At 51.2% G+C, this 23302-nt stretch overlaps 1 protein-coding gene and 2 non-coding genes across 3 annotated transcripts; 1 reads left to right on the top strand and 2 right to left on the bottom strand.

Moving 5' to 3' along the window:
* The first annotated feature begins 291 nt into the window (after positions 1–291).
* LOC120381426 (gastrula zinc finger protein XlCGF57.1-like) lies at positions 292–10276 on the top strand. The gene is made up of 3 exons (XM_039499616.1): positions 292–335; positions 6303–6416; positions 6826–10276. Exons 1-3 carry the CDS (start codon positions 302–304, stop codon positions 8553–8555), a joined length of 1878 nt encoding a protein of 625 aa, XP_039355550.1. The 5' UTR covers positions 292–301; the 3' UTR covers positions 8556–10276.
* A 7164-nt stretch (positions 10277–17440) lies between these two features.
* Positions 17441–17512, bottom strand: TRNAG-UCC. The gene has a single exon. It is a non-coding gene; the product is annotated as a tRNA-Gly (tRNA).
* A 2797-nt stretch (positions 17513–20309) lies between these two features.
* Positions 20310–20381, bottom strand: TRNAG-UCC. The gene has a single exon. It is a non-coding gene; the product is annotated as a tRNA-Gly (tRNA).
* Positions 20382–23302: the final 2921 nt, after the last annotated feature.

Here is a 23302-nt window from a genome sequence, read left to right as displayed (position 1 = left end):
GTGTAATGAACATGAAGACCCCTCCCCTCATTGGGCAGCGTGAGGGTCCCTCTTTTTCTCCCCTCAGTCTGGTGCCTCCTGGCTGCTCAGGGTGGGAGTGGGACTGTGCTACCCCTTCTGTCCCCAAGCTTCCATTTTCCTGTTCCTGCTCTCCCATGAATCCTGGGGTTGTACTAAATTACTAAGTGGGGGGCTCTTGCTATTCCAGGGGCGGGTGACCTTCGAGGAGGTGGCTGTGTATTTCACCGAGTCAGAGTGGGCTCTGCTGGACCCCGCTCAGAGAGTCCTCTACAGACACGTCATGCAGGAGAACTACGAGAACGTGGCCTCGCTGGGTAAGGATTCCTGTCCCTTTGGTTTTTAGAAGCCGTGGGTTCTCTAAAGAACCTCTGTAGTAATAACTCTATACCAGGGGTCGGCAATCTTTCAGAAGTGCTGTGCCGAGGCTTCATTTATTCACTCTAATTTAAGGTTTTGCATGCCAGTCATACATTAATGTTTCTATAAGTCTATAATATAGAACTAAACTATTGTTGTATGGAAAGTAAATAAGGTTTTTAAAATGTTTCAGAAGCTTCATTTAAAATTAAATTAAAATGCAGATCTTATCAGTTTAGTGTGATCCTTGCCCTTGCTTTCCTTGCGGAGTTTTCCAATGGCTGGCACGGATTTGGATACTTTAAGCTGCACACAGGCTTCTGAGTGATCAGTTGTTAACCGGCTTTGATTGGGACAGAGGACAGATGTCATGTGTGAAAATACCTGTTCACACAGATATGTGGATCCAAATGCTGAAAGCATTGCAAACGCAATTTTTTTCAAACAGTTAAATTTCACTGGCAGGGGCGTCCAGCAGATCAGACTAGAGGTCCCATGATCTCTCTGGGTAGCTTCAAGTGCTCTCCACAGATTTCCAAACTTTGATGCCCACAATTCTGAGCTTTTTAACTGAATGATCTGCATTTTGAGATCTTCAACACCCATCCACTGAAATACAGACAAATCCAAGTTGCTTTCGTTGAACTTTTCAGGTTTAATTAGAAAAGAAAGCATTGGGCGAAATCACTGGGAATCTTGAAATCTGTCAGAAAATTCTGATTCCAGTTCTTGCATGTCTATTCTAATCTCAATGTCAAACGCAGCTGCGCTGTTCCACGTGGTGTGATAGTGATGTAAGCAGCAACTCAGAACTTTAAAATATCTTACAGTGGCGCTGGGACAATTTGTAAGGTGAGGGTGCTGAGCTGCGCCCCCTCTGGCCCCTGTCTGCACCCGTCACTGCCCCAGGGTGGGGCCAGTGGGCCACAGCTGGGGGTGGCTGCAGAGCCCCGGGCTGGTGGTGGGGACCCCAGGCTGGCAGCAGAGCCCCCCGGACCAGTGGCCGGGACTTGGGCCAGCAGCAGGCTGAGATGGGCCGGTGGCCGGAACCTCAGCTGGCAGGCGGCCGGCAGCCGGAACCCCAGGCCAGCAGCGGAGCCCCTGGGACCAGTGGCCAGGGCCCGGGCAGTGTGAGTGCCACTGAAAATCAGCTCGTGTGCTGCCTTTGGCACCCGTGCCATAGGTTGCCTACCCCTGCTCTATACCTTTACTACTCATACATGTGTAGACTGGGTTCTGTGTCCTGTTCCCCTCCCCTTTGGCTTATGTCCCATCCCAGTATCATTTCTAGACGTACACAAATTTTAAATGACCAATGGCATAAAAAATGTTTTTTTTTAAACAATATATTTCATTTATCCTTACTGGATGCTTTAAAGTCCAGCCCCTAACCTGTGCTTTCTCTCTGAGGGCCATGACCATTGGATGTGGGAATGTTGGTAATATTTCTGTGATTCCAGTACATCCCTCAGTTTCCCTCTGTGCTCGATATTACTAGAATCTGGGTGTAAAGACCAGGACACACAAGGTGTTTTTGTTACATAGCTGTTACGAGCTCGCACAGAGAGTCTCTTGGAACTAAAAGCACGTCTACACTGCAACAGCTGAAAGTGGCCAGCCGAGAATTGCTCCACAGACCCAGCTGTGTCTGAAGTGGGGGCTAGGCTGACCTAACTATGGCTACATCTACACTAGAGAGTTTTGTCATTGCCGTGTGTGTTGATTAAAGCAGGTTCTTCTTTGAGCGATGGTCCCTATTGAATTCCACTGAGGCTCATGCGCCGTGCTCCCAGAGCCGGGGCATTTTATAGTAGTAGTGTCTGTGGGGTCACGTGTGCGCCCTTGTGTTGCCTTGTGGTTTTGTCTGCGTCTCCAGTTCCCTGTCACTGCCACCCGGTCCAAGTCAGAGCTTCTGCTGTCCCCTCATCCCTGGTGACGCATTTTCTTTATTTAGTCAGGCTGTAACCCACACCCAGCCCCTCCCCGTCCTTGTGGGTATGCAGGGAGGAAAGAGGCCCAACTTCACCCCTCCCTGGGCTCAGGGCCAGTATTCCTTCCTAGTGAACGCAGGGTGCTACAGGTCTGTAGGGCCCTTTCCCAATGAAAGAGCCTTACACAGTCATATCCTTAAACACGTGCATGTCTCTATTAGCATCAAATCAACAGAATACACACACCAAACATCTAATGCTCACCCCTCCCAGCAAAGACAGCTGGACGTCTCCCGCTGGCCAGTCTGGATCTGCTCTCGTCTGGGGCTCCGTCTTCTGCGCAGTACGATCGTGCAGGGGGAAAAGTCCTGGCACCTTTGGTCTTGAGCTGTATCTTGGAGTTAAGATCCAACGATCCCGTCTTCTGACCCCCATTACATAGTTAAAATGAGGATTTCTCTTATCTATGCTTCAACCAATTATAGCTATGCAAAAACACTAGCCGTTCATCTTCCCAACACAGGGGTTCACACGCCTAAGACCGCCTGCACATTAGCTTTTGTATTTTTTTCAAAGTTAGTTAAAACTTCTCAAGGTCTACTTATCTTTGTGCTTTGTTAGTGGAATACACTGTCAGGGTAGAATTGCTTAACCAGCAGTAGACTGGGACTCTGTCTATTTAAAGTATCCGACGAAGTGGGTATTCACCCACGAAAGCTTATGCTCCCAAACATCTGTTAGTCTATAAGGTGCCACAGGATTCTTTGCTGATGTCTATTTAAAGTACACTTTCTAACTATGTAAAATTTCTTTAGCAACAGCAAAACTTCTTACTTTTTATTATCAGACAGAAATTGCAGAAACTCAAGGTTAATTTATCCATTCTCATGACTTTGTGAATATCTATCTCCAATTAGTAGGGCTGTAGCTGCCGCTAATACTTTTCTGTCTGTCTGCCAAGGCCAGATTCCCCCAATTCCATAGTTTTGTTTGCAACGTATGGTGGCTGAGCCTACAAGGTGGCTGTGGGTTATGCTAAGTCCATACACAAGATGACTGTGAGTCATGTCAAGTCCAAGCCTCTCATTAGAAGGACTTTGTTGTTTTATGTAGTAGGCATAGCAGTGAGTCTTCCTCCAGGTCGAAGAAAGATGCCGTGCCGTCCATGAGTTCTGGCCAAGGAGAGGCACCCCGCTCCAAGAGCGACAAAAAGCAGCATGACTTGCTGGAGCTGCCAGTTCCAGGTATGGACGCGCACACCCCGGCATGGGCTATGCTGACGTCCGGTGAATCACCAGTTCCGAGACATTTCCCCTTTCTGGCCCCAGTTCCGTCCATAGACCTGGTGCCGTTGACTCCAGGGAGACTCACAGCTGCTCCACCCTCCCACCCCGGGCCTCATGAACTGTTCACTCAGGGGAGGATGACCTTTCGGTGTGTCCTACTGAGAGGGCCCCATCCCCTGTATCCAACCGGCCAGCTCTTTGGCTGTGATCCTGTGACACGCCCTGCTCCATCAGCACCATCACTGATGCCGGACTCTGGTTCCTCCTCTGAGTCTGAGGGCCCGGATGTTACGTATGGTCCATCGCTTCCATTCTGAAGATGTGACTCTCAGAAGGTCCCGATGGCAATACCCTCCCTTACCTCAATCCAGGAGCTACTGGTACCTGACTCCCTTGGGCACTAGCGCTGCAACAGCAGGATCCAACCAGGCTGGCCATATGGGAACTCGTGGCCCCAATATTCTCCTTCAGAACAGTCCTGTTCAGCACGGGAATCCTCTCCTGTAGCACAGACCTGTCCTTCGCCGAGTAGGCGTTTGAAACCGGGATTGGATGATGCCCCAATCAGCCCGGCCGCGATGGTACTGACAGATCTGGAGGGATTTCTCTCGTCGTCCCAAGACGAGGCTGTGTCATGGACTCTCTCCTCTCCCCCAGACTGCTACTGTCAGTTTCAAGAGCTGCTATGAAGGACAGCTCACGCTCTCGAAATACAGTTGGAGGAGGAGCAGCACAGGCAGCTCCACCTGCGGGACATTTTGCACATGTTGGTACCGACCAGGGTGGCCCTATCAAACGAGGACACTCTCCAACAGACACATACCGTGTGCCATCTCCTGCCCATGTGCACCCCCCACCCCAAAAGGGGTAGAAAAGAGGTACAGTGTCCTCCCCCTGTCCACCCCAACGGTTCCAAGTTTCTATTCTCTCATCCTCTGCCCAATTCCCTGGTGATTCAGGCTGCTATAGAGTGAGCTAAATAGCACCCACGCTCCACCCCAGCTGACAAGGAAGGCAAGGGACTGGACCTTATGGGTTGAAAGGTTTTCTGCTTGGACGGCCTCCAGTTCTGGATCTCAGACTACCTGGCAGTGATGGCCAAATACGACTTCTTACAGTCTTTCTCAGCAGGATCATGCCCAATTCCTGTCAAGTCTAGAGGAAGGCAAGTTGGTCGCAAAGTCGATACTTCAGGCTGTGGTTGATTCAGCAGACACATCCTTGTGCAGTTGTCATGAGGAGGGAATCCTGGTTTCCCCAGAGAAGTGCAGAACACGATTGAAGATGTCCCTTTTGATGAATCACACCTCTTCAGTCAAAAGACTGATGACTCTGTGCACTCGCTGAAAGATTCCAGAGCCACTCTGTGATCCTTAGGCATATATACATCAGCTCCAAAGCAAACGTTTTATCACCTGCCGTCTTCTCACAGTGTTACAGAATCTCCAGTTTTACCACCAACGGGCCTGTGAACCTTCTCAGAAACAGCCTATAGTCCACAGAGCCCATCCACCTATTCTGACAGTGCAGTCGTCCACGCAACACCGTCTACACGTAAGCATTCGGAAATGTAGCTAGCAGAGAGCAGTCTCACTTCACCTGCATCCCAAATCACATGCTTTGAATGAGGAACGGCAGTTTCACTCCCTTGATGTACGTAGGTCCCTGGTCTTTTACCTACAAAGGACAAAGCCATTCCAGAGATCTGCCTGACTATTTGTTGCCATAGCGGAGAGAATTAAAGGCCAGGCCATATCCACCCAGAGAATCTCGAAGTGGGTCTCAGGGTGAATTGAGTTCTGCTCTCAGTTGTCAGGATGGTCCCACCAGGTGGGATATGGGCCCATTCCATGAGAATACCAGCAATTGACCACGTGGAGTTGGGTGCACATCTTTTCTTCTCATTATGCTACAAGTGTGGTTCTGTGGCAGACAGCTCATTCGGTGCAAAGGTCCTCCACTCCACAGTTCCGTCGTCTTCCTCTCACCCTCCACCTCTCTAGGTACTGCTCGTTGCTCACTCTCGGTGGAATACAATAGGGACCATCACTCGAAGAAGAAAAGGAGCCTTCTCTAGTACGTTATTCCCCTGCTCTGGAAGTGCCGATCTCTGTAGAGATATGATAGAGGTATATAAAATCATGAGTGATGTGGAGAAAGTGGATAAGGAAAAATTATTTACTTGTTCTCATAATATAAGAACTAGGGGTCACCAAATGAAATTAATGGGCGGCAGGTTTAAAACAAATACAAGGAAGTTCTTCACACAGCGGACGGTCAACCTGTGGAACTCCTTGCCTGAGGAGGTTCTGAAGTGTCGGACTATAACAGGGTTTAAAAGAGAACTAGATAAATTCATGGAGGTTAAGTCCATAAATGGCTATTAGCCAGGATGGGTAAGGAATGGTGTCCCTAGCCTCTGTTTGTCAGAGGATGGAGATGGATGGCAGGAGAGAGATCACTTGATCATTGCCTGTTAGGTTCACTCCCTCTGGGGCACCTGGCATTGGCCACTGTCGGTAGACAGATACTGGGCTAGATGGACCTTTGGTCTGACCCAGTACGGCCGTTCTTATGGTAGGTTGTAGCTCCCAGCCTGGAACACTGACAAACAACAGCAAAGCATTGTGAGGATTGCACTCCCAGAATGTGACACAAGTATCCCAGAAATTCGATTGATCTCGCTTGTTTTCTGTCGCTTGTGCAGGGTTTCCAGTTTCCAAACCTGATGTGATCTCCTGGCTGGAACAAGGGGAGGAACCCTGGGTCCCAGACCTCCAGGACCCTGAGAAAAGAGAGACCCTGAGAGAGGCCTGCACAGGTGAGGAATCAGTTAAACCAACTCAAAATCTGTCCCTGAATTAAGGAAATATCTGAGATTCCTACAAAGCCCTTGTGAGCTCTCTGTGTTCAGGATTGTTTTCAGGAGGTGTGGCATCCTCTTGGCAGTCTTCACTTATGACTTCTTACGTGTCCTGACTCACACCTGACAGTAGCTCCCTCCCCAATCTACTTTTTCCCTGAGTGTTTGGTTGAGATTTAGACCCAGAATTGATCCCCTCATCTCTCTCCTCTGGGGAAAGGTTTGGGGGAAATTCAGTTCTTTCTTTGTTTGATCTCTCCATCACTTACTTTCGTTTGTTCCCCCCTTTCTTCCATTCCTCTCTCTGAGGTTCCCTTTTTCCCTGGCAGAGGGAGTGACCTGTGTCCGGTTTCTCTCTCTATCCCAGCAGATGGTGGGATGGTGAATGAGGTGGAGAATCCTCAGCAAGACGACGCTGAGCAAGTAGAAGCACATGGGACGTTATCGGAAGGATCCAAAGGGAATGTTTCCGGGAGCTGTGCAGAGGCAAACGCCTGTGAGAGTCAGCACAGACCAGAGAAAAAGTTCAGTAGAGGCTCAGACCTTATTAGATATGAGAGACTCAACGCAGGAGGAGCACCCTACATCTGCCTGGAGTGTGGGAAAACCTTCAGACATAAGAAAGTCTTTAGCAGACATCAGAGAACCCACACTGGAGAGAGACCGTACACGTGCTCCGAGTGCGGGAAAAGCTTCAGTCATAGCTCAAACCTTACCACGCATCACAGAACCCACACTGGGGAGAAACCCTTCACTTGCCATGAGTGTGGGAAAAGCTTCAGTCGGAACTCAGAGCTTATCGTACATCAGAGAAACCACACAGGGGAAAGACCCTACACTTGCTGTGAATGTGGGAAAAGCTTCACTCGGAGCTCAGAGCTTAAAAAGCACCAGAGAATCCACACTGGAGACAGACCCCACAGATGCCCTGAGTGCGGGAAAGGCTTCATTAATAGGTCTCAGCTTGTTACACATCAGAGAATCCACACAGGAGAGAGGCCTTACTCATGCCCTGAGTGCGGGAAAGGCTTCACTTCTAGCTCACAGCTTGTCTCGCATCAGAGAATCCACACAGGAGAGAAACCTTATTCATGCCCTGAGTGCGGGAGAAGCTTCAGTTCTAACTCACAGCTTGTCTCGCATCGGAGAATCCACACAGGAGAGAGATCCTTTTCATGCCCTGAGTGCGGGAGAAGCTTCAGTCATAGTTCACATCTTATCACACATCGGAGAACCCATACGGGAGAGAGGCCCTACACATGTCCCGAGTGCGGGAAAAGCTTCAGTCAGAGCTCAAACCTTGTCACGCATCAGAGAATCCACACAGGTGAGAAACCCTACACGTGCCTTGAGTGCGGGAAAAGCTTAACTCGGCGCTCACTGCTGGTCATACATCATAGACTCCACACAGGTGAGAGACCCTACACATGCCTTGAGTGTGGGAAAAGCTTCACTCGAAGCTCATTGCTGGTCATACATCAGAGAATCCACACTGAAGAGAGACCTTACAGATGCCCTGAGTGCGGGAAAGGCTTCACTTGTAGCTCTCAGCTTGTCTCACATCGGAGAATCCACACAGGAGAGAAACCCTACTCGTGCCCTGAGTGTGGGAAAAGCTTCACTGATAGATCACAGATGATCACGCATCAGAGAATCCACACAGGGGAGACGCCCTACACATGCTCCGAGTGCAGGAAAAGCTTCCGTTCGCGCACTCATCTTCTCGCACATCAGAGAATCCATACGGGAGAGAAACCGTACACGTGCTCTGAGTGCGGGAAACGCTTCAGTCAGAGATCAAATCTTATCACACATCAGAGACTCCACACAGGGGAGACGCCCTACACATGCGCTGAGTGCGGGAAAAGCTTCCGTCGGAACTCAGAGCTTATCGTCCATCAGAGAAGCCACACAGGAGAGAGACCCTACGCTTGCTGTGAGTGCGGGGAAAGCTTCATTCGGCGCTCAGAGCTTAATAAGCACCAGAGAATCCACACTGGAGAGAAACCCTTCGGATGCCCTCAGTGCGGTAAAGGCTTCGCTTCTAGCTCACGGCTTGTCTCACATCAAAAAATCCACACAAGAGAGAAGCCCTAGTCATGCCCGGTGTGTGGGAAAGGCTTCAGTCATAGTTCATGGATCATCACGCATCAGAGAATCCACACAGGAGAATAACACTATCCTTGTATTCAGTAGGGCTGCCCAAAGATTTTTTGGTTTGGGTTTTGTTTTGGTAATACATTGGTTAATTCCCACGTAGTGGTCTTGAAGATTGATTGCACCAATTCCTTTACTGTAGTCTCTCAGCTCCCTTCGGGTGAGTTGATGCCTTCTACCTTTTGCAACTCTCCTTACTTTGGGGTGAATCCTGTGATCCTTTCTATCAACTCCCTTTGTCCTTTGAGTTATGGGAGTCTGTGTCCCTTTTGACAGAAATGTCCATCAGCCCGAGTTGAGGGAGAGGGTTGACCTGATCTGGCTACAATGACATAAAAACTAGCTGTGCCTTTTCTCCACTAGAACTGTACATTGTTAGGCCACGTCTACACTACCACTTATGTCGGCAAAAGGTATGTCACTCAGGGGTGTGAAAAACACCCCCCCCCCAAGTAACACAAGTTTTGCCAGCATAATTGGCAGTGTACACAGCGCTGTGTTGGCAGGAGAGCTTCTCCCCCAATACAGCTACTGCCGCTCGTTGGGGGTGGTTTAATTATGTTGACGAGAGAGCTCTTTCCCACCAGGATAGAGCGACTACACAAGAGATTTTACACCAGCGCAGCTGCATCACTACAGCTGTGCCGCTGTAAGGTCTCTAATGTAGACACGGCCTAAGTTGCTTAAATCAGCTATTTGGGTGTAAAAACACAACTATCTTTTCAGGGCGGACATAACCCAGGTGCGGTGGTTGTGGTTAGCTTTCCCCTTGTGCTGACCTGATCTCCATTACCGGTCCTAGTCCTGATAAACCCTGAGCATCACATTGCAAAGTGAATGTTAGTCACCAGATTTCCTGGTTGGGAAAGAGTCTCGTTCTCAGGTTTTCTGACATAACTTGTGGTTGTGCTGAAGAGGAGGTAGTTTTTTTCTACCAGTTTTCTGATTTAGAATATAGTGAGATGTAATTAAAAGGCAGGAGGAAAGGTAGAAAAAAAGTATCATTTCAGCCTTTCCAGATGGGAAGGTTGGCTGATTTTTCCCTATTATGATGATGCTAAAACCTTTGTAACTAGCGTGACTGAATAGTAATGATGTGGTGCTGAGTGAAGAAGGTTTGACTGGATCAGAGGACAGCGTAATAGGAAAACCGGTTCTAATTTGGCATCATGAAATGTAAGATGATCTGGAATTTCATTTTATATGATACTGAAACTGTCTTATTCTCTTATGTGTTGTGGGTTTTTCTCTTTCCTGAGGGCTTTTGATAACGTAACTGGATAGTTAGTTTTTTATGATAGGGTGAAGTTCAGGTTTTTGGTGGATTTTGAGACAAATGACTATTTACTAAAACAATTTATTTTTGTGCATGTCTTTTTTCCACTCCTCCGTTATGGCATGGAGAAAGCTCAAGAGCAGTTCAGTCATCAGGAATGAATACTCAGAGCTATTGGATGTATTACCAGAGAGAGAGTAGCTTTTAAAATTGTACATCTAACTATGGAACGGAATCGAATAACACTGTGATCATATAGCCCTGGTCTACACTACGCGTTTAGGTCAATTTATCAGCGTTAGATGTATTTAACCTTGCACCCATCCACACGACTAAGCTTTTTTTTTTTTTTTTTTTTTTACTTAAAGAGAACTTAAAATCTATTTCTGTACTCCTCCCCTGACAAGGGGATTAGTGCTGAAATCGGCCTTGCCAGGGGTAGTGTGGTCGCAATTCAATGGTATTGGCCTCTGGGAGCTATCCCAGAGTTCTCCATTGTGACCTCCCTGGACAGCGCTCTCAACTCAGATGCATTGGCCAGGTAGACAGGAAAAGGCCCATGAACTTTTGAATCTCATTTCCTGTTTGGCCAGCGTGGCAAGCTGCAGGTGAGTGGAGATCTCATCAGCAGAGGTGACCATGATGAAGTCCCAGAATCGCAAAAGAGCTCCAGCATGGACCAAACGGGAGGTACGGGATCTGATCTCTGTATGGGGACACAAATCTGTGCTATCAAAACAACGTTCCAAAAGACGAAATGCCCAAACCATTGGACAAAAATCTCCAAGTGCATGAAGGACAGAGGCTATTACAGGGACCCGCAGCAGTGCAGCGTGAAACTTAAGGAGCTCAGGCAAGCCCACCAAAGAACCAGAGAGGCAAACGGCCACTTGGGGTCAGAGCCCCAGACATGCCGCTTCTATGATGAGCTGCATGCCATTCTAGGGGGTGCAGCCACCACTATCCAACCCCTATGCTTTGACTCCGTCAATGGATTATCATGCAACAGGGATGCACATTTTGGGGTTGAGGAAGATGAGGAGGAGGAGGAGGTTGCGCACAGCAAGCAAGCGGAGAAACCGTTATCCCTGAGAGCCAGGAACTGTTTTCTTACCCTGGACCTGGAGCCAGTACCCCCCGAACCCACCCAAGGTGGGCTCCTGGACCCGCCAGGCGGAGAAGAGACCTCTGGTGAGTGTATCTTTGTAAATATAATACATGGTTAAAAGCAAGCATGTTTAATGATTAATTTGCCCTGAAGAGTTGGGATGCATTCGCGGCCACTACAGCTACTGGAAAAGTCTGTTAATGTGTCTGGGGATGGAGCGGAAATCCTCCAGGGACATCTCTATGAAGCTCTCCTGGATGGTCATTCCTCATGGTCACCTGGTTGAAATAGGGTAATTTTATTAAGGGGACATTCAGAGGTGGCCGCTAGCCATGTGGTGGGAGGAGGGGTGAAGCAATCATCACAGAGAATTGAGTGGATGGGTAGGGGGAGGGGTTAGTTGGGTTTGTGCTGCACGTTAACCCGAAAACCGCAACCGCTCCGTTTACATTGCCAATTCATTGTTCTCCAAAATGTGTCTTTTTAACTACTACTCTCTTTTTTTCCCTCCCACAGCTGCAAATGTTTCAACACTCACACTATCCTCTAGCGAAGATTAAAAGGCGAAAAAAACGCACTCGCAATGAAATGTTCTCTGAGCTCATGCCGTCCTCCCACACTGAAAGATCCCAGTAGAATGCGTGGAGGCAAGCAATGTCAGAGTCCAGGAAAGCACAATATGAATGCGATGATAGGTGGCGGGTTGAAAGGTGATAGGTGGCGTCAGCTTGCTGACAGAAGGCAGGGGGCAATGTTGAGGCTACTGGAGGATCAAACTGATATGCTCTGGCGTATGGTTGAGCTGCAGGAAAGGCAGGAGCACAGACCACCACTACAACCCCTGTGTAACCAACCGCCCTCCTCCCCAAGTTCCATAGCCTCCTCACCCAGACGCCCACGAACGCGGTGGGGGCGCCTCTGGGCACCCAAGCACTCCACCCCAGAGGACTGCACAAGCAACAGGAAGCTGGCATTCAGTAAGTTTCAAAGTGCAGTGTGGCCTCGTCCTTCCCTCCTCCCCAACCCCTCCCAGGCTACGTTGGCAGTTATACCCCTTATTTGTGTGATGAATTCATAAAGAATGCATGATTGTGAAACAATGACGTTTTTATTGCCTCTGCAAGTGGTGATCGAAGGGGGGAGAGGAGGGTGGTTAGCTTGCAGGCAGGGGCGGCTCTAGCAATTTCGCCGCCCCAAGCACGGCGGCACGCCGCAGGGGGCACTCTGGCGGTTGCTGGTCCCGCCGCTCCGGTGGGCCTCCTGCAGACGTGCCTGCGGATGCTCCACCGAAGCCATGGGACCAGCGGACCCTCCACAGGGACGCCTGCGGGAGGTCCACCAGAGCTGCCTGCTGCCCTCCTGGCGACCGGCAGAGCGCCCCCGCAGCATGCCGCCCCAAGCACGCGCTTGGCATGCTGGGGCCTGGAGCTGGCCCTGCTTGCAGGGAAGTAGAGTGAACCAAAGGGGCGGGTTTCGTCAAGGAGAAACAGAACTTTCACACCGTAGTCTGGCCAGTCATGAAACTGGTTTTCAAAGCTTCTCTGATGCGCACTGCACCCTCCTGTACTCTAACTGCCCTGGTGTCTGACTGCGTATAATCAGCGGCCAGGTGATTTGCCTCAACCTCCCGCCCTGCCATAAACGTCTCCCCCTTACTCTCACAGAGATTGTGGAGCACACAGCAAGCAGTAATAACAATGGGAATATTTTTTGCTGAGGTCTAACCGAGTTCATAAACTGTGCCAGCATGCTTTTAAACGTCCAAATGCACATTCTACCACCATTCTGCATTTGCTCAGCTCCATAGTTGAACAGCTCCTGACTACTGTCCAGGCTGCCTGTGTCTGGCTTCATGAGCAATGGCATTAAGGGGTAGGCTGGGTCCCCCAGGATAACGACAGGCATTTCAACATCCCCAGTGGTTATTTTCTGGTCTGGGAAGTAATTCCCTTGCTGCAGCTGTTGAAACAGACCAGAGTTCCTGACGATACAAGCGTCATCAACCCTTCCTGGCCATCCCACGTCGATGTTGGTGAAACATCCCCTGTGATCCACCAGTGCTTGCAACACCATTGAAAAGTACCCCTTGTGGTTTATGTACTCGCTGCCTTGGTGGTCCAGTGCCAAGATAGGGATATGGGTTCCGTCTGTAGCCCCACCACAGTTAGGGAATCATCGCAGCAAAGCCATCCACTATGACCTGCACATTTCCCAGAGTCACTACCCTTGATAGCAGCAGCTCTTTGATTGTGTTGGCTACTTGGATCACAGAAACCCCCACAGTAGATTTGCCCACTCCAAATTGATGCCCAACTGACCAGTAGCTGTCTAGTATTGCAGGCTTCCACAGGGCTATCACCACTTGCTTGTGAACTGTGAGGGCTGCTCTCATCTTGGTATTCTTGCACTTCAGGGCAGGGGAAAGCAAGTCACAAAGTTCCATCAAAGTGCCCTTACACATGCGAAAGTTTTGCAGCCACTGGGAATCATCCTAGACCCGCAACACCAGTGTGTGTTTGTTTCCCGGGCCCAGAATTGGCGTTCCATTGCCACCATGATGTCCAAATTTCTGGGGCCCGTACTTTGGGAGAAGTCTGTGTCCATATCCTCATCACTCTCGTCACCGCCCTGCCTTCGCCTCGCCTGCTTTTGCAGGTTCTGGTTCTGCATATACTGCTGGATAACGCGCAGGGTGTTTAAAATGCTCATAACTGCCCCGGTGATCTGAGCGCACTCCATGCTTGCCGTGGTATGGCGTCTGCAGAAGAGCAGAGTGGCAGCGGAAACGGCGGGTGGATGACGATGCTGACAGCAATATGGCGCCCACACAGAAAAAGGCGCGAAACTATTGTCAGCCGTTGCTTTCATGGAGGGAGGGAGAGGGGAGCAAGGGGTAGGCTGGCAGCAGACGGTGCAGTACGACTGCTAGCCGTCGTCGTCTCCTGGGTGCTCGCCAGCGGATGGTGCAGTATGACTGTAGCCATCATCGTTTCCAGGCAGACTGAATCTCCATGAGAATAAACTTGAGAATGACCTGGAGTCACTCCCATTTATGTCCAGGTGCCCCTGACAGACCTCACCGAGGTCCTCCAGGAGCACCCATGTCTGCCCAGGTGCCCCGACCTACCTCACTGAGGTTGGCCAAGAGCACCCAGGAGATGACGATGGCTCCCAGTCGTACTGCACCATCTGCTGCCACAAGGCAATGAGCTGCTGCACAGCACCCCCCTATTCCCAGTGCCCCATGCCACAGCCCCCACCCCCAGTGATTCTGACTCCTTTGGGGAGTTTTTCTTGCTAGGTTTTTGTGTGTGAATCAGCTTGTGGATTTTACAGCATGTTCTAAATTTCCATATTAAATAGAAAGCTCTGCTCATCGCTCCCCCCGCCTTCTCTTTTCTCTTCATAACTGGAGCTGGGAACGTTTCATTTCGTAATTCCCCAGGGATGAGGTGTATGTGTATAATATAGATACTTTCAACATACTTTCCCCCTTTGTGCTTAGAAATTGAAAACTGATCTTTTTGCCAACCGAAACCTGAAATAATTCAGAAACCAGAAGAGAAGAACAACAGTACATTCAAATCAAAGTGCCAGAACAGAGCAGGACTGGATTTTCAGCAGACAATTTTCCATTTGGGGGATTTTATTTTCCCAGGCAAACAAACCTCCAAGGGAAGCACAGAGAGAAATGTTTCACTTGCCTGCTTCAGAACAGCTTGGCCTAGACACCCTGGCTGTGTTTCACTGTCATGGGCTTGCTGTGGATGGGGCATTTTAATAATCTGGGGGGAAGTCCCAGGACGTTTGGAGGAGGTTCTGAGTATGTTACCTTTGGAGATAAAAGCTGGACTCCTGAACTTTTAGCAATCTCATATTTCAATTGGTTTTATTTCTGGTCTGTTACTGCACCAAAGTGGGTAAGATGGGTGTTTGGAAGGAAGGGGAGAAGATTAAACACATTTGATGAGGATGGGATTTGAACCCACACATGTAGAGCACAATGGATTAGCAGCATCAGCTTAGCCACGGGGCCACCTCATCTGAGCTGCTCAATAACTGATAGAAAGCCCAGCAGAGGTAGGGACAATGAGGCGTTTTAAAATACGTTAGTGGAAGCAGGGTCTGAGTGAGCTCCCCCATCACATCTAGTGAGGAGCTGGGGGAAGACGTCAGGAACAGACCGTGTTTGCACAGACCCACCTACTCCGCTTAGCTCCGCAGCAGGGTGGGGCGGCTTTGCCAAAAGGAGCAGTTTTGGCTGATGTTGGGTTACAAATCGCTCAGTGCAATGAGATGTTGTTCTCCTTATTGCATGAGTAAAGGGCAGCAGAGTTTTCTTACCCTGCTCTGATTGAGAGGTTACGGGGGGGGGGTGAGGTTATATCTTTTATTGGCCTGCATACAACTGATTGAACTGTATATATATAAACTGAACCTTCCTTGCTGACCGGGGGGAGAGAGACGCCAAATGCCAGAGAAAGTGAGGAGGAGGCGGGGGCAGATGTTCTCGTGTGCTACGGTGAGTTGTGCCTGAAGTGTCCTAGACGTGCTCTTACTGGTTCAGTGTTTGAAGACAAAGCTAATTACGCTCCAGGGAGAGTTGTTGTTTCTGTTCGGTGACTAGCAGAGCGGAATTACTGATAAGCGCCTCTGGGGTTCTGTCTCAGACCTGGTGTCAGGACGCTGGTGCAGGGAAAGCCAAGGGAGAGGCTGCACTGGCAGTGAGGTTCCCGGCTACCCAGTGCGATCACGAAGAGCTGCAATCACTGAACACCAGGGTTAAGCAGGGGAGCCTCAGAACATGGCAGAAAAGGCAGCGAGTAGCCAGCACCCGAGAAAAGCGGCTGTCATAGCTGCAGGTCTGCACAGCCGCCTCAGAGACTTCTGAGGTGGGCGGTGAACCCCTGTGAACACACCTCTGAATGTTGGGTCTGCACTAACCCACCTGCGCTGGGGTACGATGGAGGGCCGGGGGGAGATGTGTTAAAGGGGCATTTGTTTGTCAGACTTTCCCACTGTTAGGTGGGAAACTGAGGCAAAGGACACTGACCAATGCATTGTGGGTTTGGGGTTTTGCTTATGGTTGCAAGCTTTTACCTGCTACTGCCCCAGCTCAGACCCTACTGCCACCCCCCAACCTGCTGGCAAAGCCCCGAGGAGTCCTGGGACAATGCCCCCAATTCGGCCCTTCCCTCTACTGCAGATCCCAGCTGGGTCTGTGGCAGCCACAGCTCAGTGAGGAGCTTCCCTGGCCGATTCTCTTCTCTGCCTGTGCAAAAGCAGCTCCTAATTTCTTCCTCGTTAGTATAGGGGTGAGTGTCCCTGCCTGTCCCGTAGGAGACTGATGTCTGATTCCTCAATGGGAAAGCCAAGCTTCTGATGCAAACTGCTAACTCAGATCTTCCTGCTGATCAGCCCTGAGCCAGGTCTCCGTGCTGCAAATTATTCCAGCATCTGGGAAGGTAACCACAGCAGCCCACAACGCCAGCTCTGGCAGCTCTTTGCTCTCACCGGGACACGATGTAAGAAGAGTATCACTGTTCTGTCTGTTATTACATGAAACCACTTGAATCCTACTTTTTTTTAACTTAATAAAATCATTTTGTTTATTAATAAACCCAGAGTAAATGATTAATACCTGGGGGAGCAAACAGCTGTGCATATCAGTGTTATAGAGGGCATCAATTTATGCATTTACCCTATATAAGCTTTATACAGAGTAAAATGGATTTATTTGGGGTTTGGATCCCAGTGGGAATTTGGTGTCCGGGTGCTGGAGACAGGTGACCTGCTGACCATTTTCAGTTAAGTCTGCAGCTTTGGGGATGTGGTTCAGACCCTGGGTCTGTGTTGCAGCAGGCTGGCGTGTCTGGCTCACCAAGGCAGGGTTCTGAAGTCCCCGTCTGGCAGAGAAAATGGGCTCAGAGGTAATTTCAGCACATCAGGTGACAGTCCCAAGGGGGTCTCTGTGATCGAACCCATCACACCAGTCTATTCATCTCGCCTCATAAGGAAGCCGTTCCATACCCCTGATCAGCTTTGTTGCCCTTTTCTAAACCTTTTCCAATTCCAATATATATATTTGAGATGGGGGCGATCACATCTGCACACAGTATTCCAGATGTGGGCGTACCATGGATTTATATAGAGGCAGTATGATATCATTGCTGGAACACAAACAATCAGTAGCAGCAAAAACGGACACAAATCTTTATATTTACACTTTCTCCGCTGAGCCTGGTGCAAACCAGACAAGGCGCTACAGGTGCGTGTTCCCCTGGTTTCTGGCTTTCTCCAGTCACACACGGATGCTTCCTACAGCGCTACACAGTCCCATCCGCTGCCGTGTGGTTAATGACCTGCTGGGATGTGGGAATGTGATTATCACCCAATGTGACTGACATTAAACCCATTCCAGACAGGGCAAAAACTCACCCCTGCATTGGCCGGGAATCGAACCCGGGTCAACTGCTTGGAAGGCAGCTATGCTCACCACTATACCACCAATGCATCTGGCAAAAGCATCTCTCCCAGGTGCTGCATGTACTAGGAAAATGATTCATTCCTGCACCGCCAATGAGCAGGATGGGTGGACAGGCAGCAACCTGTCAGCTCTGAGCACAGACAGGTTCCCACAGTGACTGGGGATGGAGGTACTACGTCCCCGGGGGAGGTGTCACCAACCCCACCTCTCCCCTCAGCGAAGGGAAACAAAGATAAATGACCAGAATGACAAACCTCAGCCCCTTTTAAAGTAAATGTTTGTGTCCCTTCCCACTACCTACAGAGGGGTTTGTGGCTGATTCCAGTCTCTGCCGGGATACGGGATGATTCAGGCTGTCACTGAGCTGGAGAAGGGAGATGGCTTTAACAGGGACGGCTGCCTGGTTTTAAGGGTGTTTGTCACCTGGTCTGGGCGTTCGGTACATGGATGCAGTCCCCGCTCCTGGGCCTGTCCTGCGCAAAATAACAAAACTTTTCTCCGAAAGGAGATGGGCACACGAGGTCGCCAGGCACAAGGAATGTAACAACACAATTCCTCTATGAGCAGTGACTCTGACAAGTGATTGATCTCCCCTCGCTTTTATATGGTGGGTCTTTGTCCCACCTCTGGTGCACCCCATGGGAGGGGTAAGGAGTGAGGTTGTGCTACGGGCATTTCTTTGATCTTTTTGTGTTTTATACCCCCCCCCAACCCCTTTGCCCCTCCTGACTGGTTGCTTGACTTTGCTGGGAGATAGGAGTTGAGGCAATCGTAAAGTGCGCTCTGCGTAACACTGTGACTCCTCTTACCTGTTCCCGTTGCACGAACAAACCCATCTGGCTAGGGAGAAGCAACATACACAGTCTCTTTGTTCACACGTGTTCGGAGAAGAGTATCAAAAGGGGCTAATTTAGCTACAGCTAATCCGGAAAAAGACCTTGGAGTCATCATGGACAGTTCTCTGAAGACGTCCACGCAGTGTGCAGAGGCGGTCAAAATAGCAAACAGGATGTTAGGAATCATTAAAAAGGGGATAGAGAATAAGACTGAGAATATATTATTGCCCTTATATAAATCCATGGTACGCCCACATCTCGAATACTGTGTACAGATGTGGTCTCCTCACCTCATAAAAGATATTCTAGCACTAGAAAAGGTTCAGAAAAGGGCAACTAAAATGATTAGGGGTTTGGCGAGGGTCCCATATGAGGAAAGATTAAAGAGGCTAGGACTCTTCAGCTTGGAAAAGAGGAGACTAAGGGGGGACATGATAGAGGTATATAAAATCATGAGTGATGTGGAGAAAGTGGATAAGGAAAAGTTATTTACTTATTCCCATAATACAAGAACTAGGGGTCACCAAAGGAAATGAATGGGCAGCAGATTTAAAACAAATAAAAGGAAATTTCCACTACTTGCATCCGACGAAGTGGGTATTCACCCACGAAAGCTCATGCTGCAAAACGTCTGTTAGTCTATAAGGTGCCACAGGATTCTTTGCTGCTTTTAAATAAAAGGAAGTTCTTCTTCATGCAGCACAAAGTCAACTTGTGGAACTCCTTACCTGAGGAGGTTGTGAAGGCTAGGACTATAACAACATTTAAAAGAGAACTGGATAAATTCATGGAGGTTAAGTCCATAAATGGCTATTAGCCAGGATGGGTAAGAATGGTGTCCCTAGCCTCTGTTCGTCAGAGGATGGAGATGGATGGCAGGAGAGAGATCACTTGATCATTGCCTGTTAGGTTCACTCCCTCAGGGGCACCTGGCATTGGCCACTGTCGGCAGACAGATACTGGACTAGATGGACCTTTGGTCTGATCCGGTACGGCCTTCCTTATGTTCTTAAACCCCAAATTCTCCCCTCGGGCTGACAAACGAACCTGGATACTAACGCTGGAAATTTCTGAAATACAGACTTTGAACAGCAAACCCGGGCTCTGTGCCCCCCAGGGGGGGGGGTCTTTTCGGTTTTGGTCATTGCATTTAGTCTTGTACATACCACAGAGGATGTTTTTTAAAAGCCAAACCTTCCCGTCCTGGTCTTCCCTGTCCTGGCAAAAAGCTTCCAAGCAGCATTGACTTTGGGAAGTGTTAAATGAGATAAAACGGCTCAGATGAGGTGGCCGAGCGGTTAAAGTGATGCTGATAATCTGCATAGATTTGAATCCCATCCTCAGTGGATGGTTATGGTCTCTACCCCTCCTTCCCATAGACCTGTCTTCCGTTTGGTACCCAGCTCTTCCCCCAATGATCCTTCCTCCCCACAAAACCCTTCGGAAAACAACGACCCTCATGCCTGGATCCATGTTCTCTGCTTTGCACACTCCCAACACAAACCAGGCGGGGGCAGAGCCAGGGGTGGGATGGTTTAATTTTCCCTGCCAGGCTTGACACCCGGGCCAGGCCTGCCTCCCACGCTGCACTGAACCCTCTCCCCCTGGGGCTGCGAGGGGCCCCCAACCACAGCCAGGGTGTGTAGTGCCCAGCCACGCGCAGGTGAAAGGCCCGATTCAGTTGCAGACCAGTAACATTTGCAGCTGCCTCTGAGGGAAGTGCCTGTGGCCACATTGGCGCTGAACTGTGGGTTGTGGTTTTATTACAGGAACACAAAAGAATCTGTAGCAGCAAAAACAGACACAAATCTTTATATTTGCACTTTCTCCACTGAGCCTGGTGCAAACAAGAGATGGCGCTACAGGTGCGTGTTCCCCTGGTTCCTGGCTTTCTCCAGTGACACAGGGATGCTTCCTACAGCTCGCTACATAGTTCTGTCCCGTCTGACCTGCTGGGATCACCCAACGTGAGGCAAAAACACATCTCTGCATTGGCCGGGAATCGAACCCGGGTCAACTGCTTGGAAGGCAGCTATGCTCACCACTATACCACCAATGCATCTGGCAAAAGCATCTCTCCCTGGTGTCACATGTGCTAGCAAAATGATTCATTCCTGCACCACTAATGAGCAGGATGGGTGGGCTGGAGGCAGCCTGGCAGCTGTGAGCAGAGACAGGTTCCCAGAGTGACTGACAGATGGTTTTAAGGGTCTTCGTCTGTCACCTTCTAGTGGGTGTGTGGGCCATGGAGGCAGCCCCCGCTCCTGGGTCTGCTGAGGATGTAAAAATAACAAAACTTTTCACCAAAAGGGGGGGAAGGAAATGGCCACACGATGGTGCCAGGACACAAGGGATGTAACTCAACACGCTTCCTCTATGTGCAGTGACTGACAGGTGATTGATCTCCCCTCTCCTGCATGCAAAGAGCTGGTTGCTTTCACCTGCAAGGCTGACACAGGTCTAGCCAGGGTGACACTGGGATTGAAGGATTAGAGCCTATTATTAAAAAATGTAAAAAACCCCAATGTTAGTCTGAACCTGAGCTCTCTGTCCTGACAGGCCGGTGTCCCCAATTCAGTCCCAAATGCTCTTCCAGGAACGCCCCGGGGACCCTGCACTCCCCAGCGGGAGTGAAAGGAGAAACCCCCAGCTCTGGCCTTAGCTCCAGGGTGAGGGGGAATTGAGAAGGGAGTCAGGGCAGTTCTCGGGGGAGCAGCGTTCCCAGCCTGAGCCAGGCGGCTCCCTGCCCCCTGGGGCCTGCAGGGTTGGTCTGGTCCTGAGGACACCCTGCTGCTCCCCAAGCCGCCCCTCAGGAAAGGCAGCGGTTCGGAGCTGCACTTCAGCCTTGTCTGAGCAGCGCTCCGGGGCATCCCCCAGAATAAAGACTCAGCGTTGCCCCCTCTCAGGAGTTTGCCACGAGTCTCAGGAGAATTATTGTTTTCCCTAAAGCCCCAGCTCCTGGAGTCAAGCGGCTCTGCGATGGTTTCAGCCTTCAGTCGCCAAGACAAAGGAAGTTTCGAGCCCTCCTGGCTGTGCAGACAGCTACCGAACGGGACCCCGGTGCATGCTAACGGCTCGACAAGCAGAAGGCAAATCAAGAGACCGCCCCCCCCAAAGCGATTATTTGTGTCATCTCATGATTTTAAAGCCAGTCTCGTGAGTTTTGAACATCTGGGGTTGGCCGTACTGCAGACCTATTGCCGAAAGCCTCCTACCCCATCCAATGCACCCAGACGTTCCTAAAGCATCGAGTCCTGCTTCTGTCGGACACTTGCCTGCCGCTGGAAGTGCTTTTCCACAGCAGAGTCCCCCGGGGCTGCCTCCTCCTAACAGCCCCTCCCCTCACACTGACACCCCCATGGACCCTTCCCCTCACAGAGACCCTCCATAACCCCCACTCACAGCCCCTCCCCTCACACTGACACCCCCAAGGACCCTCCGCCCTCACAGCCCCTCCCCCGCACAGTGACACCCCCATGGACCCTCCCCATCACAGCCCCTCCCCCTCACACTGACACCCCCATGGACCCTCCTCCCAACAGCTCCTCCCCTCACACTGACACCCCCATGGACCCGCCCCCACACAGCCCCGTCCCCAAACAGAGACCCTCCATAACCCCACTCACAGCCCCTCCTCACACTGACACCCCATGGACCCTCCCCATCACAGCCCCTCCCCTCACAGAGACCCTCCATAACCCCACTCACAGCCCCTCCTCACACTGACACCCCCATGGACCCGCCCCATCACAGCCCCACCCCCACACAGCGACCCGCCATAACCCCACTCACAGCCCCTCCTCACAGTGACACCCCAAGGACCCTCCCCTCACAGCCCCTCCCCTCACACTGACACCCCATGGACCCTCCCCATCACAGACCCTCCCCTCACAGAGACCCTCCATAACCCCCACTCACAGCCCCTCCCCTCACACTGACACCCCATGGACCCTCCGCCCTCACAGCCCCTCCCCGCACAGTGACACCCCATGGACCCTCCCCATCACAGCCCCTCCCCTCACACTGACACCCCCATGGACCCTCCTCCCAACAGCTCCTCCCCTCACACTGACACCCCCCTGGACCCTCCCCATCACAGCCCCTTCCCCTCACAGAGACCCTCCATAACCCCCACTCACAGCCCCTCCCCTCACACTGACACCCCATGGACCCTCCCCATCACAGCCCCTCCCCTCACAGAGACCCTCCATAACCCCCACTCACAGCCCCTCCCCTCACAGTGACACCCCCAAGGACCCTCCCCAACACAGCCCCACCCCCGCACACTGACACCCCATGGACCCTCCCCCTCACAGCCCCTCCCCTCACACTGACACCCCATGGACCCTCCTCCCAACAGCCCCCTCCTCACACTGACACCCCATGGACCCTCCCCATCACAGCCCCTCCCCTCACACTGACACCCCCATGGACCCTCCTCCCAACAGCCGCACCCCGCACACTGACACCCCCCCGGACCCTCCTCCCCACAGCCCCTCCCCGCACACTGACAACCCCCGGGACCCTCCCCCCTCACAGCCCCTCCTCACACTGACACCCCATGGACCCTCCCCATCACAGCCCCTCCCCACTGACACCCCCATGGACCCTCCTCCCACAGCCCCTCCCCTCACACTGACACCCCTGGACCCTCCCCTCACAGCCCCTCCCCTCACACTGACACCCCCATGGACCCTCCCCATCACAGCCCCTCCCCCTCACACTGACACCCCCATGGACCCTCCTCCCAACAGCCCCTCCCCTCACACTGACACCCCCATGGACCCTCCCCATCACAGCCCCTCCCCTCACACTGACACCCCATGGACCCTCCCCTCACACTGACACCCCCATGGACCCTCCTCCCAACAGCCCCTCCTCACACTGACACCCCATGGACCCTCCCCATCACAGCCCTCCCCACTGACACCCCATGGACCCTCCCATCACAGCCCCTCCCCTCACACTGACACCCCCATG

Source organism: Mauremys reevesii, linkage group 14 (assembly GCF_016161935.1).
Source record: "Mauremys reevesii isolate NIE-2019 linkage group 14, ASM1616193v1, whole genome shotgun sequence".
Lineage (NCBI taxonomy): Eukaryota > Metazoa > Chordata > Testudines > Geoemydidae > Mauremys > Mauremys reevesii.
The sequence above is the reverse complement of the archived record's forward strand: the minus strand, read 5'-3'. Positions and strand labels throughout refer to the sequence as shown.

Excerpts from the sequence above, each read along its gene's own strand:
- LOC120381426 (XM_039499616.1), top strand. The coding sequence starts at position 302 with ATGCAGGAGAACTACGAGAACGTGGCCTCGCTGG. Across the intron at positions 336-6,302 it reads CGAGAACGTGGCCTCGCTGG|GGTTTCCAGTTTCCAAACCT; the intron begins GTAAGGATTCCT and ends TCGCTTGTGCAG. Across the intron at positions 6,417-6,825 it reads CCTGAGAGAGGCCTGCACAG|CAGATGGTGGGATGGTGAAT; the intron begins GTGAGGAATCAG and ends TCTCTATCCCAG.